Here is a 16,615-nt window from a genome sequence, read left to right as displayed (position 1 = left end):
TCCTATTAAGATTTTTTACACCAATACTTACAATACAGGTTAACGTACTTCATTAACATGCGTTTTCAGTGTGGCCAGCACCTCCAATGCTGGCCACAACAGTGTTGGCGATCGCTGTAAAACCAGATGCACCTGCAGGGAAAAAAGCCCATAAACTAACCAAACAGGATTATTGAAGTTGTAAGGGGAAAAACATAAGCTCTAGTGGCGCAGCTGGTTCAGCAGACAGAAAATAACTATAGAATAGCAAAGCTTATATGTACAATCATTTTAAAAAGAAAGTTTAGAGGTATGTCTGTATCGTATGCATTTTGCCTTAAAATGTTTATTATCAAATGAAGTTCATTGTAGTGAGAAGATTATGTAGAAATTGTACAAAATTTAAAGTAAGTTTAGTAAAATTACTCCTAAAAGTAAAAATTATGCAAGTAAATGTAACTACTACAACTGGGATTAATAGGCATCACTATGAATATCTGAGCAACAATGATGCAACCAGTTTTATTCAGGAATTTTTTCCAAATTTTATTGGAAAAACAAATCCAAATAATCCTGTTTCAAAATGTGCATTAGTGTGTTAATTAACTCCTGTTGTGTTTTTGTCCCCGCCCTCTCGCACTCCGGTTGATCACCCTTGCTCTCCTTTCAGTTCCTCTTTTTCCCAACCTTTCCTCTTCCATCTACTTGAGACACATTACACCTCTACAGGTCAACAACCTTCATTAAACTCTGACCAACTTTAACTGAGCTTATAGGTCATTTCTAATTCGCAAATACACTAAACATGATTATTACTGATTATTGTTACAATTACCAATAAGTAATGCTGCTTCACAGTACTTTTACCCTGTAGGCCAGTCAAAATAATATTTCCTAATTTCACATAACCTTTTGTTATTTCAAAACATTTTTGTTATTTAAATACTCCTTCAACTTGGACGTCCCATGGGAGGGAGGCCAAACACGACACACCATACTATTTACCGGAATAAATATTTTCTTTATTCAGGTAGTAAGGGATTATTTTTCCTTTATAAGATTCCATGTACAGTTGAAACCTGAAGTTTACATATACTTATTTGCTACATGTAAACTTATGGTTTCAACTGAAAAAAAGCTAAATCAAAAAAGTAATTTCAAATCTGTAGCGAAAGGCAGCTCAGGAAAAAAAAAATACAGACCCAGAGGGGAGTGTATGCAAATTTAGTTTTACATTATAGCCAATTATAGCCATGAATCATGATTCTTCTATTTCACAACTATGCTTTGTATTGATGCATCACACAGGGTAATAATATATTTTAAACTTTATGTAAAGATATTAATGAAATTTGATTTCTGTCTCATTTGGTTAACTGGAGCACCAACAAAACAGAAATGAGATGATGAAGTGGCTCTTTTAGTTCCCCACCAATGAAATGTATAGCGTGGGTCACCAATACTGGGAAAGCAAGAATAATAATTAGCGTTTTGACCACAAAAATAAAGCTCCTGCAGCGATGCCAAACAGCAAGGCTTCCATCTCTTCCTCCCTTTTTTTTTGTTCCCTTCGTTTCTGAAAGATGTTCGACAGCCATCCAAATCCAGCTCCAACAAAGGTTCCAAGAGCACCTCCAATGCTGGCCACAACAGTGTTGGCGATCGCTGTAAAACCAGATGCACCTGCAGGGAAAAAAGCCCATAAACTAACCAAACAGGATTATTGAAGTTGTAAGGGGAAAAACATAAGCTCTAGTGGGTTTCTTCTTTTTTTTAAGCAGAGTTTGCGAAGCTAAAGTCAGGTTACAGTAAACATAGTTGTGTGATAAGCCTTATTAACGCCAATATAAATTTCAAATGTTCCCCATTTGATGTGAACAGGAAGAAATGTGTATTTGCTGCTTCCTTGTTTGTGGATGTTGGAAAAAGTGCAACATTAACAAACACATTAGGAGATTAGGGTGTGTCAGCTGTATAAAGTTAAATTAAATAAATCACTGCTGTTGCTACTACTAGAATAGTAGCTGCTATTTTGAGCAGAACAGTATTTTATCTAGTTTAAAAAGGCAAGCAAAATTCTTAAAACTAGAATCAAGTCAACTATAGCGTTGACTACAGCATTAGATACCTGCAGATTGTAGAATCGCCACCAGGCCTCCTGCTGCCACCCCTCCTCCGCTAGCAGTGGCAGCAGCAGACATCATGCTTGCAGCGTAGGAGCCCGCAGCTATCCCAGCTGAGGTGAAACCGATGGCACTCAAGGCCACAGGAGCCATGAGCACTGCACCCATTGCTCCTACTGCATGCAAAGCACATTTTACTGATGTTAGAATATATGTTGATATTCCTGTGAGTTCATCAAGAAAATTATTTCATTTGAAGCCAAACGGAGATGATGCTTTATTTCCGGGAAGCTCTAAATGCAAGATGTGTCCTGAGTGACCTCTGATAGGTCCTCATCTCATCAGGATGAGATCTAAAAAGATTTTGTCCTTGCACCTGTAATCAGATGTTCACACTTTTTTTTTTTTAAAGAAAAAAAAAAGGTGCACAAACTTAAAATTATCTAACTTTTTTTCACAAGGTTGCAAAACTAGATATTACAAATAATATGTGTAGCCCCATTTGTCCTGTTATGGTATGAAGAAATTGATAAACCCGGGCATCTACCTGCTCCTCCTGTGATGGCAGCAGTTTCTGTTAAAAAAGAAAAAGAAAATAGAAAATGTAAAGTGTAGTAAAATAATAATAGATTTATATACAAATTGTATAATAATATAAATTATATAAGGAATCTCTATCAGCAGTTCTGATCTGGGTGGACTAAGCTGCGGTTCTGGGCTGAACCTGAGTACAGTAGGTTCCTACAGGTCCTGAGCGTCTCACGTCTTCAAAATATTGGGAACCCCTATTAGTAGTCTAAACCGCTTCTGACTAAATAATAAATAATAAATAGTATCTATATCATTGCAAATAATAAAGTATATTCAACTCAACACACTTACCAAGACCCATAACTTGCTCTTAAGCAGTTTGTTTGTTACCAGTAGACAGAGAAACCTGCTCTCGCAACCGACAAGTGCTATTTTAGACAACTGTTCTAATTCGTGTTGCATTCAATGCAACTCGGCATTCTGAAATAAAGCAAAAACATGTTGCTAGTCGAGGATAAAAACTCTACATCGATTTTTATTCAATGTAGAACAGTAAACACTTTCTAAAAAATTCTTAAATGTATAACAAAGCCACCTTGCATGGACAGCTAATTTAATTTATTTATTTTAGATTGTTCCCAATGCTCTCAAACACAACTTAAATATTAGTTACCTAATAAAAAACAGAGGAGACACGCTCTCCTTTGCCAATATTGTAATTAATATCTCGTCTTTTAGTCTTATTTCTTTTTTGTTGACTGGCTGCAAAGGAACTTGCTTCAAACTTTTAGCACACATTCAGATTATTTTCAAGCATACGTGTTGTTTTCTGAGCAGTAGTAGTTGAGCATATAAAAACAAGCCTGCTGTTTTCATATGTAAGCCTGATCACATGGTAGATTGTGCGCATGCGCTGCTTGTTGATGGAGTAAATATGGCCACTGGTACCATCAGCTGGTAGCGCAGCAAAGCCCAAAGCTGCCGCTGTTTGCTGCAGAAACCACCGACTGTCAGCTGTCCGTCACCCGCTGCAGTTTGTCAGGACACCCGGGGCTCGATGTCTGTGGCCAATGCAAAACACACCGTTCTGGATCCGGTAAGAGGTTTCGTTTATTATTGATGTTCACAGCCGTTCCTAATGAACTCTCGTAATTTCTCAGCTTAAGCCGCTACTGTTCTCATTTGATTAATCTGTCTCGAGTATGAGGGATGTTTTAGCTCTCAGATATTAAGCAGAAGCCAGACCGTCAGTGTAGACACAGTGGTTTTAACTTTCCTTTCCTTTTTAGGTGATCCCGTACACTGGTCCCATACCTGGAGGCCTGCATCCAGGGGAGATCATCATCATCCAGGGTACTGTGCCACCAGAAGCTGACAGGTGATTTTTCCAATCAAACTGAGCAGATGGCATTTATAGAGCTGTCTGTTGTGTTTAGAAACATTTAAACTCGAACCTTCTTACTAGAGCCTTCCCAACTTTCCACACCTATTGGTGATTCTGCATAAATTAGAGTATATTTAATAATGACGTAAAGCACTTTGAAATGCTTTGCTGCTGAAATATGCTGTACAAATAAAATTTGATTTTGATTTGATCTTTGAAAACTTGACTTAGTTCAGTGAAAAGGGAATTGCAACAAAAGTATGTCAGCCTACTAAAAAAGCATATACACAGCATATACACTGTGGAGAGTATATGCACTCAATACAAGGCTCCTGTTGCATGAATTACTGCATCAGTGCAGCATGGCATGGACACCATCATCCTGTGGCACTGCTGAGAAGTTTAAATGGATGTATGTATATGCCTGAGCGTGTGTTTATAACTTTAACCGTGACTTTGTGTGTTTGTCCTCTCTGCAGGTTTCAGGTGGACCTGTCAAGCGGCTGCAGCACCAAACCAAGCTCAGACGTCGCTCTCCACTTCAGCCCTCGTTTCAGTGACTCCCCTTGTGTGGTCTGTAACTCCCTGCTGCAGGAGGAATGGGGTAAAGAGGAGACGCTCCACCAGCTGCCCTACAAACGTGGAGCCCCCTTCGAGACCATCATTCTAGTAAACAAGAATGGCTTTAAGGTGAAGCATCCCTACATCAGCCTGTGTGTGCTGTAGCTGAAGAACATAAACTAACTGAATGTCTGGCTTTACCTGTAGGTGGCAGTAAATGGTACTCACCTGCTGGAATACAAACACAGAATTCCTCTGACCAGGGTCGACACGTTTTCTATTTCTGGGAATGTCAGGGTTCACGCTATTGGCTATATCCCAAACTCAGTAACTAACTCCTTTCCAATTTTCTTTTTTTCTCTCTCTCTCTCTCTCTTTTTTTTCTGAATCATTTCTAAACATGTTTTTCTCTTTTAGGCAATATACTCAGAGTCAGGTGATTTGGTGAGTTTCTTCTGTTTTTTAGCGGGTCCATGAAGTTAGAATTTTCTTGGTGTCTTATGACGCAATAAAAACTGCATCACACGTCCTGAATGTTTATGGGTCTGTGGTCACCCAAGCTTATTTACCATGCTGTAGACTTTATTGCAGTTTATTTGGGCAGGTATTCTCAATGAATCCTACAAATCAAAGTAACGATGATGTAAATAAGCTATAGTTGCTATGGTTGTTGCATGGTGAATAATTCAATTTTTCAAAGTTTCATCATCATGATACTTTCTTTTAAAACCTAGTCTAAACTCAATGATTGGTTAATTCTATCAACTGATTACAAGGTGTGTATTTGTTTTTTTTAATTGTTTTGTGTATCAACCGTAGTAGACAGTGTCACGCGGTCAATCACGTCCTTCACTAAGATGGGAATTTCTGTTGACTCATCGCTCATAGTCACTCTCAGCAGCTGACTCAGTCACTCTTAATCTAAAACTCTGAGAATACAGGCCCTTAACTTTATATTTGCGCTACGTGTAAATAGCGGATGCGCTGTGCATCCGGAAAGGATTCACAGCACTTTGTTTTTCCTTAATTTGTTACATTACAAACTTATTCCTAATTGTAATAAATTAATCTATTGCCTAAAAATTCTACACACCAAATACCCCATTATGACATTGTGGAGCTTTTTGAGATTTTTGCAAAACTATAAAAACCAAGAAATCACATTTATTCACAGCCCTTTAAACTTTTTCCCACATTGTCATAATGGAGCCTTTGTATGTAGAATTTTGAGACATGAGGTTAGTACAACTTGGAATAAGACTGACAAAAAACGAAGCGCTGTGAATACTTTCCATATGCACTACCATATGCAGCTCAGTTATAGAAGCTCATGTGACAAACTTGGAGAAAAATAATAGCGACAGTTAACGTTGTTGTTACAGGGTCTTCCTTACAAAGGCAGTATACTCAAAGGACTGAACCCAGGACAGCACATCACAATAAAAGGACAGGTCAGCATGTACCCTCACAGGTATGCAAATGTATTCAAAGTTTTTGAACTTTTCATTTATCACATTACAATTATTAACATTCTATGGAATAATACAAATTGTGTGATGTAGCTGAATTATTTTAGTAAGATTTTTTTTTTCTAAATCTAATATCCATTACATTCTATAAAAAAGAAATACATATTTTTACCTGTGTTCCAGTTTCACTGTCAACCTCTGCAACAGCAAGACGGAGAACATTGCTCTCCATCTGAACCCCCGGATGAAGTTGGGCGTGTTCATCAGGAACTCGTACCTGGGCGGATCCTGGGGTCAGGAGGAGAGGGAGCTGCCCTTCTTTCCCTTCTCGCCGGGCGAGTACTTTGAGGTAGGAGAAATCAGCAACTTTCAAGATTTTAGAGACGCACAAATTAGTTTTCCCATTTTTACTTTAAGAGCTATCACTGACCACATAAATATTACAAATTAAAACAGAATCATTCACTGACGACAAAAAAAAGTGGCCCAATTCTGGTCAGTTCATCTTTGAACTTTCACCTCGGTGCGTTCTGGATTAGTATTCCTCAACATTTCTTCCCTCTCCAGATGCTCCTGCTCTGTCAGCCCCATCAGTTCAAGCTGGCAGTGAACGGGTCACACCTGTTCGAGTTCAGGCACCGGGTGCAGGACCTGAGCAGCATCGACCAGCTGGAGATCATGGGAGACCTGGAGCTCAATGATGTGAAGTTATGGTGACTCAAAGCCAACGCGTTATTGGTCAGGGTTCAGTTAGCTTACAAGTTTATTTGACCCACATGATAGACGTCAGGTTTGAATTTCAGGTCTAAGCTATTCTAGCACTGTTATTGTGGTTGATGAGGTTTGTCTTTGTGGCCCTGATTGGACAGATTCATGGATGACAGAAAACAGGACACACATATTTAAGCACTTAAGCTTAGCTTATAATTTAAATTATATTCAGGTTTTAAACGGAGACAATTAATATTCGTTTTCTGGTGCAATGTGCAATACAGAAAAACAAAACATCTGTATAACTAATCTCATCTTTGCACCATCATTGTGCACGATTGTAGTTTACATTTCATTAACGTATTTGATCAAAAAACTAATTTTCAAATTTAAAAGAGCCCATTCTTTATCCTTTTCAAATAAACTTGTTTAATTTCTGTAGAAATATCAGATGCACTTCATACAACGACTCATCATGTGAAGACTCAGCCAATATTAAATAATCTGTGGTCCAGGGTGACTATTTAAAATCTAATATATCTCTAAAGTCAAAAATAGATATAAATTCTGGATTGTCTGTATTGCCTTCTGTAGTGAAGAAGAGAAATAGCTCTTGTATCCTCCATGTTTTGATAAATAAAAGACAACCGAATGTCTTACTGATATTTTGTATTCTTGGGTTTGAGTTTAAGCTTTAAAAATTACAGCTGCTGCTACACAACGGCACAACTCTTAAGTTGTGTGCTTTTACCACAAACTGTAAGGCCTAAGGTGAAATGCAGAATCATTGAACTCCACGGCTCTCTGCTTTGACTGAAAATTTCTGTACTGCTTACTTTATTGTTTAGCTGAATACATGTTTACTAACCAATTCTAAACTCAGACTAGCAGAAAGGTTGATTTTGAAAACACTGCAGATCTAAATGTGAAACTCAGACTTTAACATGAAACCTGCAAACATTGAAGACAGGAAGGACAGAAAAGTGACAGACAAGAAGGATGAACACAGTAGAATATTTACACCCAAAAAATATGTGAAAGCTCTTAAATCCTTTAGATCAATTTTAAAATATGAAATGTTCAATATGAAAGTATAGTAGGTTTTTTACATGGGACATTGAATATCCAGAAACTGGAAGGATGAATGGATACAAGGAATTAGACGACAGAAGTCAAAGAGGGACCACAAGGACAAAGAGGAAAAAGATAAAAAATAATATAAAGAGAGAGAGATGGAGGGAAGACACAAGGAGGTAAGGTCACTACATTTTGACAGAGAGAATAAAGTATGGAAATAATATTTATCATCCAGATCTGGCTGTGAAATAGTGAAAGTCCATATTTCTTTGGTTGGAAGACAGAAGTGATGAAAGATGAAAAACATGGAAGAATTAAAGTGGAACAAATATTATGTTTAGAAAACGTGTCAAGAAATACAAATCTTTCTCCCTGGTCTGTCCATATTTACCCAGACCTAGAAAAAATAACTGATATCAGTTTCAAACTTCTCCAGAAAGCAGAACAACCAGACCTGTAGGTGGTCCAACAGATGCAACAGGCTGACCACAAGGTCTACACGCAGCAGACACGACATACTCACTGATCCTGAGGTTGGACTCTGAGCTGAAAGGGAACGTCTCTATATTTAACCCTGCTGATACAAACAACGCTGTTACCTGCAGTACGTCTGATCAACCACAAAGTGGCAGCAGAGAGCTAATAGTTTTTACCTTCCTCTGGAAACTACTGGAAAATGATCTTAAAATGAGTGGGCACAATACGAACTCACCATACACACTCATGCTTTAAATTTATATGCACTAGAATCTGGTAAAAAGTTGGTGTTTTATTAATATCCACAGGAAATATAATTTGTAAGAGTTGTAGTAACTATGGTACAGTACAACAGTCTTTGATTTCTTTTACATAGAAAAAGCAGGATGATATGCAACATAATGACATAAACCATCACAATGCTGAGAATAAAGGCAGGAGACATGGTCAGATCAGCAACAGGCAAGTCGGTTCAATTATATTTAACAAAAATCCGGTCCGATCCAGTGGCAGAAATGCAGCTTTCTGACCTGAAGTGTTGAATCAGTTCCTTTGTTTTTGCTCAAAATGGCTTACAGGCATAGATACCGCTTTGAAAAGCAAAGTCCAGTTTGCAGATTATCAAATTAAAGTTGTCTAATCTTCCCTTGAAGTACAAAATAAACCCAACACTTTATCTGAGTTGTCACACACAAGCTGTAACTTTTCTCTCACAGTTCCAGCAGACAGGTTTGGCAACATGATGGCTGAGGAGAACACGTTTTTCTTCACTTCAGATAGCTTCAACACAGTTCTAGCAGCTGGAGTCTGTAATTCAAGAGGAAGTCAGCCAATACCAAAGCAGCTCAGGAGAGTTTTAAGTCTTCAGAAGGAGTTGGGTTTATATATCCCACTGTCAGACAGAGCTGAGCTTCACCAACCCCCTGACCGAGTCCTCGTGTAACGAGTCTTGGCTGGCCGGGTTGTAGAAACTGGCCTGCACCGTGTGGCTGTGGCCCAGCGGGCTGCCGCAGTGAAGCATGCCCGGCGGTGACGGCACTTCCTCTGGCGTGAGATAGTGGTGAAGGGCTGCCTGCTCCTGGAGGGTGTGCGTGTGGTTTAGTGTGTGTCCGTGGATCGGCAGCATGTCTGCGGCCTCGTGGCAGCTCAGGCTGGGGGTGGACGTTGGCGGGGTTGGCTGGCCAAGGGGCAGTGAGGTGCAAGGCCCGCCCAGCGTGAGGGAGGCCCGGGCGGGCAGAGACGTCCCGTTTTCAGGGGAAGACGTTATGATGACTGGCTCGCTGCTTTGCTGCTGGAGGAGGGGGGTGGCGGCAGCCTGCAAAACGAATTTGGTGCTCTGAATGCACTGGTCTTGATCACACTGAGGAAAAACAAAACAGCAACATGCAAGGGAGTGGCGGGGGTGTACAACGCACAAAGACAGACAAGACACCATACAGACGACAGGAGAAATGAAGGAAATCAGAACATGAAGGGGGAGGTGATTGGATAAGAGGGAGAAAGAAAAATAAATGTTAGTAGCATTGTTAGAAATGCAGAAAACACAAAAGAGAAAACCCAAAGACAGAGCTACTCAATACCCACTTCATGGTTTATTTATCTGTAATGTATCGGTCTGGGTTAGGACTTCAACTTTGCTACAGAATTAGCTTAAACCCCAACAGCCAGTTATCACCAGAGTGTAATCATCAGCTGAACAAAGGTGACAGCCTTTCATTCCACAGCACTCAAGAGACCTTCTGACGAAAAGAGCAAAGGTCAGGCCTCAACTGCTCACCTTTCTGTCTCAATGTCACTGACCTAAAAAGAACAGATGACACTTGTGACTCCAAAACAACGGAACTCGTTTCCCCCCCCCCAATAACATCTCTATTAATGGCTCTTTATAGGTTTTCACATGTTGTGGTCAGATGTATTTAACTGGGATTTTAACCAACAAACATGTACATTGTTGTGAACTAGAAGAAAAGGAATACATGGTTTTCAAAATGTTTTTCCAAATTAAAGCTGAAGTTTTCAGCATTTGAATTCACCTCCATTTACTCTGATGTTCCTAAAATAAAATCCAGAGCAAGTTTCAGAACTTATCTATGTAGTAAAAAGACTAACGCACGCAGCAGGTCAGGGATAAAGTTGTGGAGAAGTTTTTAAAACATCCCAATCTCTGAATCTCTCAGAGCATTATTCAATCATCTAGACAAAGAATGGCATGCTAAAACGGGCATCAACATAAACGTAGAGGCTTGACAAGAAGAGCTTAATTTAAAGAAACAGAAACTGATTTTTTTGCCTATATACAAAATCCCTACAGTATGTGTGGAAGAAAAACACTGCATGTCGCAGGGAATAAAGTGTTAGAAGCTGCAAAAGATTTAGTTCTGCAGGGAAGCTTCTGAAGAAGTACCCAGAAACCCAGTGGTTTAGATCAAAGCATGTTCATAGTTCTAGTTAAAGTACAGACATAATGGGCAACAATTTCAGCTCCAATGTGCAAATTGATGAAGATATACCCCAAAAGTACCTATAGGTATTATCATAACTATAGGTCAATGTTTACTTTCAACGGTGAGTTGAAAATAAATTGACCTCACAGAATTTGGATTTTTATTTGTTAAAAAAATTGACACAGCCATGCACATTTGTTTATTCACTACACAAATCTTCACACGTGAAATCCAAACAAAATACAGGCAAGTTTGTGGTTTTTAATGTTATGAAAAGTGCCGCATTCTATGTGCAATACAGAAACCTCAGTCTGCTGTGTTCGCACCTTTAAGTAGAAAAAGAAAGTCAAACATCACTTAATTTTACTTTCCTTATAAACAATATTAACCAAGCGCCTCAGCACTTTCCCTTAGAAGGAATCAACAGAACAAGCAGGGACAAGACTGCTCAGACCAGCCTTGAACTGCAGGTGATCCAGAGAAAATGTGTTTTGGTTTGCTGACATGCAGCCATGATGACACAACAAACGTTTATATTTAAGAACTTAAGCTTTTATTTATGGTTCTCCTCTGCATCCCAACTTCTCCCAGTTTCACCGATTACCCTTGGAAAACGGCATAGTCAGACTGCAGCATGGAATTCATTTCTCAGTATTTTTTTTTTGTTTGTTTGTTTCGTCATAGATCGTTGTGATGTATCCGATCGCCTCAGAGTCGTAAATTGAGATCCAAGATATTCATTTGAAAAGACCACTTAAAAAAATGCATCACAAATGTTTCTGGTGAAGATTTATTTATTTTTAAATCCATTGTGAATTAAAGATCTCCACTAATATAATTTAATATTAGTAGCAAGTATAATATATTCTGCAGTGGTATGTTGGCATTTTAAAACCTCTGGCATGTGGTTGCATTTCTTTTACTTCAACTCCTTTAATACAGTAAGATTGATCAGATTCATACGTCTTAAAATCTATAAAAGATTTTCAAGCCAAATCTTGTATATAAATTCTCTTGAGAGGGTTTGAGAAAGGCAGCATACTCAGCAATAAAATCACTTTGACATGTTTATTTGTTGCTTTGTCTTAAGGGCCTCGTAGTTCCATCACAGCTGTACTATCTAGAAGGTTTGAGAAATTAATACCAATAAATTCCTCTGAGAATAAATAAAATGACAAAAAACGTGATGCAACAAGTCAGATGTTCACACTTGAGAGCTATTACAAGGTTTTTGCAGGGAACTTGGAGTTAAATCTTTAAAGAGAAGTTTGAAATCAGACCAATTTAAATTTAAATAACTGAACTAATAATGAATATTTAACTTCACAAGGCAAGAAAACATTTTTAAACCTAAATTTGTGTGCTTTGGCAAGTGAGCTTTAGACCAAAGCGGTCAAACTTCAGCCAAACCCTGAGCAGTTAGTTTCATAAAAGTTACTGGTGCACATTTTAACAGAATACTGAACTAGATATAAATAAACCCATCCTGGCTGAAGAAGGCAGTGGTGAATAATGTAAGAAGACTATGTTGATTTTAATTGCCTAAACATTCAATAAATCTGTTTTAGCAGTACTGGAGAAAGCTGCATTTCTGGGAATGAATTTTTGTTTCCTTCATTCTCACAGCAGAACATCCACATACCTCTGCCAGAACTACAAACCAGGAAAATTTTTTTTTAAATTAGTTATTTTTCCTTACAAAAGTACAAATTCAATATTTCTACTAATGTAATTTAAGATCTAGTACCAATAACTTGCCTCCATTTAATTAGAATTACAAAATGTAATATTTTTACAAGATCTTGCAGAAACCCTGTGGTACAAAACGTCCGTTCCCCATTTATTTACTTACTTATTAGTTTGTAGTTATTCAATTTAAAAAGGTCTTAATATGAGACAAAACTCACAAGTCAGTGATATTTATCTCCCATTTAGGTTTTCTAAATGGAAGGTAAACACTTTATGGAGTCCAGCCTGAACAAGAAACTAGAATTAAAAACTGTCTCTTTCTGAGTGACATTTTTCACTAGAGATCTGAGCTGTTATGACAAAGAAAAAGTCATGCAACTGAAGGAAGGAAATTGGGCAGTAAAACTGAAAATAATGTGGGTTTAACAGTCTCTCATGGTGAAATGATCAACACGGAAATAGTGGTTGACCACATTGGTCTCTGGGTGTCAGAGACCAATGTGGAAGGAAGTAAGGATGAAAACTGCATCATGATATAAACAACAGGTTTTTTCCATCCTACTCAGAGACTGTAGATGTTTAGATTCTATCTCATTAAAGACTGGAGTCAATGTTCAGGTGGAGACACAAAGAAGTGCTTAGGCCTCTCCTCAACTGAGGCGAATCCAGAACGGAGGGGTTTGTTATCAAGGTGTGACGTGCCTTCATATTATCCATCGTTACCATAGCAACAGCTTAAAAGGCCCCTCTCTGCATGGCAGGCTGTCAGGCTTCTGAGTAGCTTCACAGACAAAACACATCACAAGGAAGCGAAGCTTTCATCGTCAGACAAATGGAAACATCTAGATGCGTTTTGAAACTCCGCTAAAAATGGCAAACCCAACATGCGACAAAACAAGGGAACATATGCGATTTGTTTACTTGGCTCCAAACACATCTTGGTGTTACATAATAGAAGTGGACTATTGTCTGGATGACTGGTAAGAACTTTTGCAATGCGATGCAAGGTTTACAGGCCAGCTATAGCAGACAGATGGCCGTTATTTCTGGATGCGCTAACGTAGGGGAATGCACCTTCGGCTTTCCTCCCAACACACATATCCGACGTTGAGACAGCTCACACTCATGAAAAAGCAAGTATGATGAGGTCAAGATTGGTGAGAACAAAGAGGACAACTGTGGTGCACAGTGGAAGAAGTGAAAAGGCGAGATTGCAATGTGTGAGGTAAACACCAGTTGCCTCCATTCAAGCGTCAGAGTGACACAGACATCGCCTGAACAACACCAACTACATTCTCCCAAACTGACGCTACTTTAAAGAAAAGGGTTGTTGACTTTTGGAGCACAATGGACAGACTCATTGTCCAACTCATGTCGCTCTGCAATGTGGAGATTTTCAGCGTGGTGGCAGGGAAAAAAACCCAAAAACACTCAGCACTGCTTCTGTTGACCTAATTTACAAGCAACACTGAGCGTCTCCTACTCAGCTGAAATTATTGCTGACTTGCTCACTGGAATCCAGAGCAAAACCATCAATTTAAATCTAGAGAGAAACACCAACTAGATTTACTTTCTCTGATGTGAGCAATAAAGATGAGTGGAGTTTGTTGTGTGGTGGGTTATTTAGTGAAATTAACCACATGTGGACAAATAGCTTAAATTATCTTGGGTTGTTTCGTAAAAATATGCGCAACATCTTCAAATTTAAGCACGTCTTTTCCTGTTTTCAGTCAGTTACGATCACCAAAATTATTTATATTTGTTATATGCCAGAAAAATAAGGCAACTTAATGCTTGCACACTAAAATTAACCCACCTTTACACAACTTGGAAAAACCCAGAAGATGTTATCATGGGTTTGTAAGCCACTGATAAAATAATCCACATTATTTGAGTTTATCGGAGGCACGCCTATAGACATTTTTAAGGCAACACCTCAAACACACTCCTTCCTTGTGATATCAACTAAATACAAGAAAACTAAAGAAATCAGCTGAAACCACCAGGTTTCAGCTGATCCACCAGGCTGGATGAAATGTTTGAGCTCCGGCAGACATTTTTAAATCATCACAGTATGATGAATCTGCACATTTTAGTTAAAATCATAGACTTGTTTTTGTTTTTGCTGTTCCTCATTGTCAAACTCACAGCTGAAGGGTTTCTGTATCTTATGTTTTCTCCTACATATAATGTTGTTTTTAAGTTATTTAAGTGCCCAAAGGTCTGTATTATTATTATTATTATTGTTGTTGTTTTCAACAATAACAATAACAATAGCCATGACAGGAACACAAGTCATGGCTCCAAACATGTGTGGTTCAGCAATAAATTAAACAATTTATTATCTTTAATTATCTAGCTATGAACAATACACAAGTCTGTGTGTGTACCCTTAGAAGTGTTTCCTTATTTTAGCATATTTAGAGTTCTTCAAAACCAGTAATACCTTTATGAAATGTTCCCAAATCCGAAGTACCCTCCACAAACTGCAGTGTGTTGTGTTAGGATTTGTGTCATAGCTTAACACAGAGTAGAGCATCATTTTGAATGGAAAGAAAAGGCATGCATCAATGCATAAAATACAATAAAAAATATATGAAGTATGGGCATATTTGTATTTTATACGTTGTAAAACAACTTTTCACAGCAATTACAGATGCAAGGCCTAAGCAATTCTAATATGTATATGCTTTGATCTAAACCAAAATCAACAAACCAGAGAGGCATTTTTGCCTTTGGTTCAGCTAAACATAATATGCTCAGAAGGAATCTGAAAAAAAAAAGCTTATTTTTACTCGTACCCACGATATGAAGATTTAGATTTTTCAAGTAAAGAACAATTTTATTCTTATTTTTAGTTTTCAAACATTTATCTTCAAAAGAATATTCAATCTTTAAAAAAATTACTTTATAAAAAAGGAATATTCCTTACACAATTAGTGTCATTCTTTGTGGAAATATTGAACATATTACTTGAAAACACCTTACAAAAACTGCGAAAGTTAGGATTTATTTTTAACCATCTTCACATTTTAAAATTAAATTCTTTGACCAGAGCTGCCAAGAGCGATGTTACTAAAGCGTCACATGCAGTTTGCTGCTCTGTGCAACAGAGATTAGAAAAGATTTGTTCAATTGAAATAGTGAGATGGCAAGGGGATCCTGTTTTCACCTCTGCTCCATTTTTGACAAAACTGCACGTAAACCAGCTGAGCACTACTGTATAAACATCCACATCAACTGGTGAAACTCAAATCTGTATTTTTCACTTTTATTAAATCTCCCTGAGGAAACAAGAGGGATCTCAGGTCTGTGTCTTACCATGTGGCTTTGGTGGGAATGGGTGGCACCATACATTGTGATGCCATTGGTAGGAGGCGCCATCTGTGGTGCGTCTGCTTCGATGAAGCCTCGTCTGTCAATGAGACTGCAGAGAAATGCAAGAATAGATGAGCTAAAGGTAACACAGCAAACAGCATAGCAGAGCAACAAGATTCCAAGATTATCTTTATTAAAACCATGATAATCTAACAAGACATTAAAGTTAGATAAACTGTCATAATTCCTTCAAGGTGGAGAGAATTATGACAGGTGAAATGACCCTTTATGTGCAAACACTGTAAATACTTTGATGCATAAAGTTGTGCACAAACTCTATTATTCAAGTCTTGACCAAGAGAGAGGCTGAGCGAGCACAGACCCCCATATTTCCGCCAACAGAGATCCATAAAACCAGAACTTGGTGATAAATCACTGCAGTCCTGCAGTGAGGCAGTGGAGTGAATCATTGTTTCTGTCCCATCGTTAATGCTGCAGAGCCCTGACGCGGCTGCTTAGACACCAACCTGCTGAACTCTGGTATGCACATGCACACATGAGCGCTAATGGGCTACATACAGCACACAGAGGCCATTTATCAACCAGACAGAGGTTGATCAGATACAGAGTAATATCCAGCAGACAAGCATGCAGCTAGAGAGGTGTTAAACTGCATAAACAGGATAATCATTTCACACAAGGAAGTCTGGACAGACAGTTTCAGTGGGGCTGAGTTGGCTGCAGGGAAAAATGTTTTTCTCAGAATCAGAAATCAACTAAAAGGAGAACGCAGCAGCAGCCTGAGTTGCATTAAAACACACATTTAAAGGCACCATTCAAGGTCTCAGCAGA

At 38.4% G+C, this 16,615-nt stretch overlaps 3 protein-coding genes across 5 annotated transcripts in view; 1 reads left to right on the top strand and 2 right to left on the bottom strand.

The window, feature by feature from the left end:
- Positions 1–979: 979 nt before the first annotated feature.
- On the bottom strand, positions 980–3,094 carry LOC116708996 (interferon alpha-inducible protein 27-like protein 2A). The gene is made up of 4 exons (XM_032547202.1): positions 2,985–3,094; positions 2,650–2,676; positions 2,108–2,278; positions 980–1,662 (listed from the first exon to the last, which is right to left on the bottom strand). The coding sequence occupies exons 1-4, from the start codon at positions 2,992–2,994 to the stop codon at positions 1,463–1,465; spliced, it is 408 nt and encodes a 135-aa protein (XP_032403093.1). The 5' UTR covers positions 2,995–3,094; the 3' UTR covers positions 980–1,462.
- Positions 3,095–3,519: 425 nt separating this feature from the next.
- lgals8b (galectin 8b) lies at positions 3,520–7,423 on the top strand. The gene is made up of 8 exons (XM_032547201.1): positions 3,520–3,729; positions 3,923–4,011; positions 4,497–4,707; positions 4,786–4,905; positions 4,996–5,022; positions 5,961–6,049; positions 6,231–6,396; positions 6,615–7,423. Exons 1-8 carry the CDS (start codon positions 3,691–3,693, stop codon positions 6,762–6,764), a joined length of 891 nt encoding a protein of 296 aa, XP_032403092.1. The 5' UTR covers positions 3,520–3,690; the 3' UTR covers positions 6,765–7,423.
- Positions 7,424–8,584: 1,161 nt separating this feature from the next.
- The window catches only part of LOC116708993 (probable palmitoyltransferase ZDHHC14), a 47,169-nt gene continuing 39,138 nt past the window's right edge, over positions 8,585–16,615 (bottom strand). Inside the window, exons 9-11 of one of the 3 annotated variants that reach the window (XM_032547198.1) lie at positions 15,767–15,872; positions 10,090–10,112; positions 9,415–9,627 (exon numbers count right to left, since the gene is read on the bottom strand). In XM_032547198.1, the coding sequence (XP_032403089.1) occupies positions 9,576–9,627; positions 10,090–10,112; positions 15,767–15,872 (181 nt within the window). In that variant the 3' untranslated portion in view covers positions 9,415–9,575. Of the gene's footprint in view, positions 9,673–10,089; positions 10,113–15,766; positions 15,873–16,615 lie in introns of all 3 variants that reach the window. The other 2 variants (XM_032547196.1, XM_032547197.1) reach the window with 2 other exon arrangements.

Source organism: Xiphophorus hellerii, chromosome 19 (assembly GCF_003331165.1).
Source record: "Xiphophorus hellerii strain 12219 chromosome 19, Xiphophorus_hellerii-4.1, whole genome shotgun sequence".
NCBI lineage: Eukaryota > Metazoa > Chordata > Actinopteri > Cyprinodontiformes > Poeciliidae > Xiphophorus > Xiphophorus hellerii.
The sequence above is the reverse complement of the archived record's forward strand: the minus strand, read 5'-3'. Positions and strand labels throughout refer to the sequence as shown.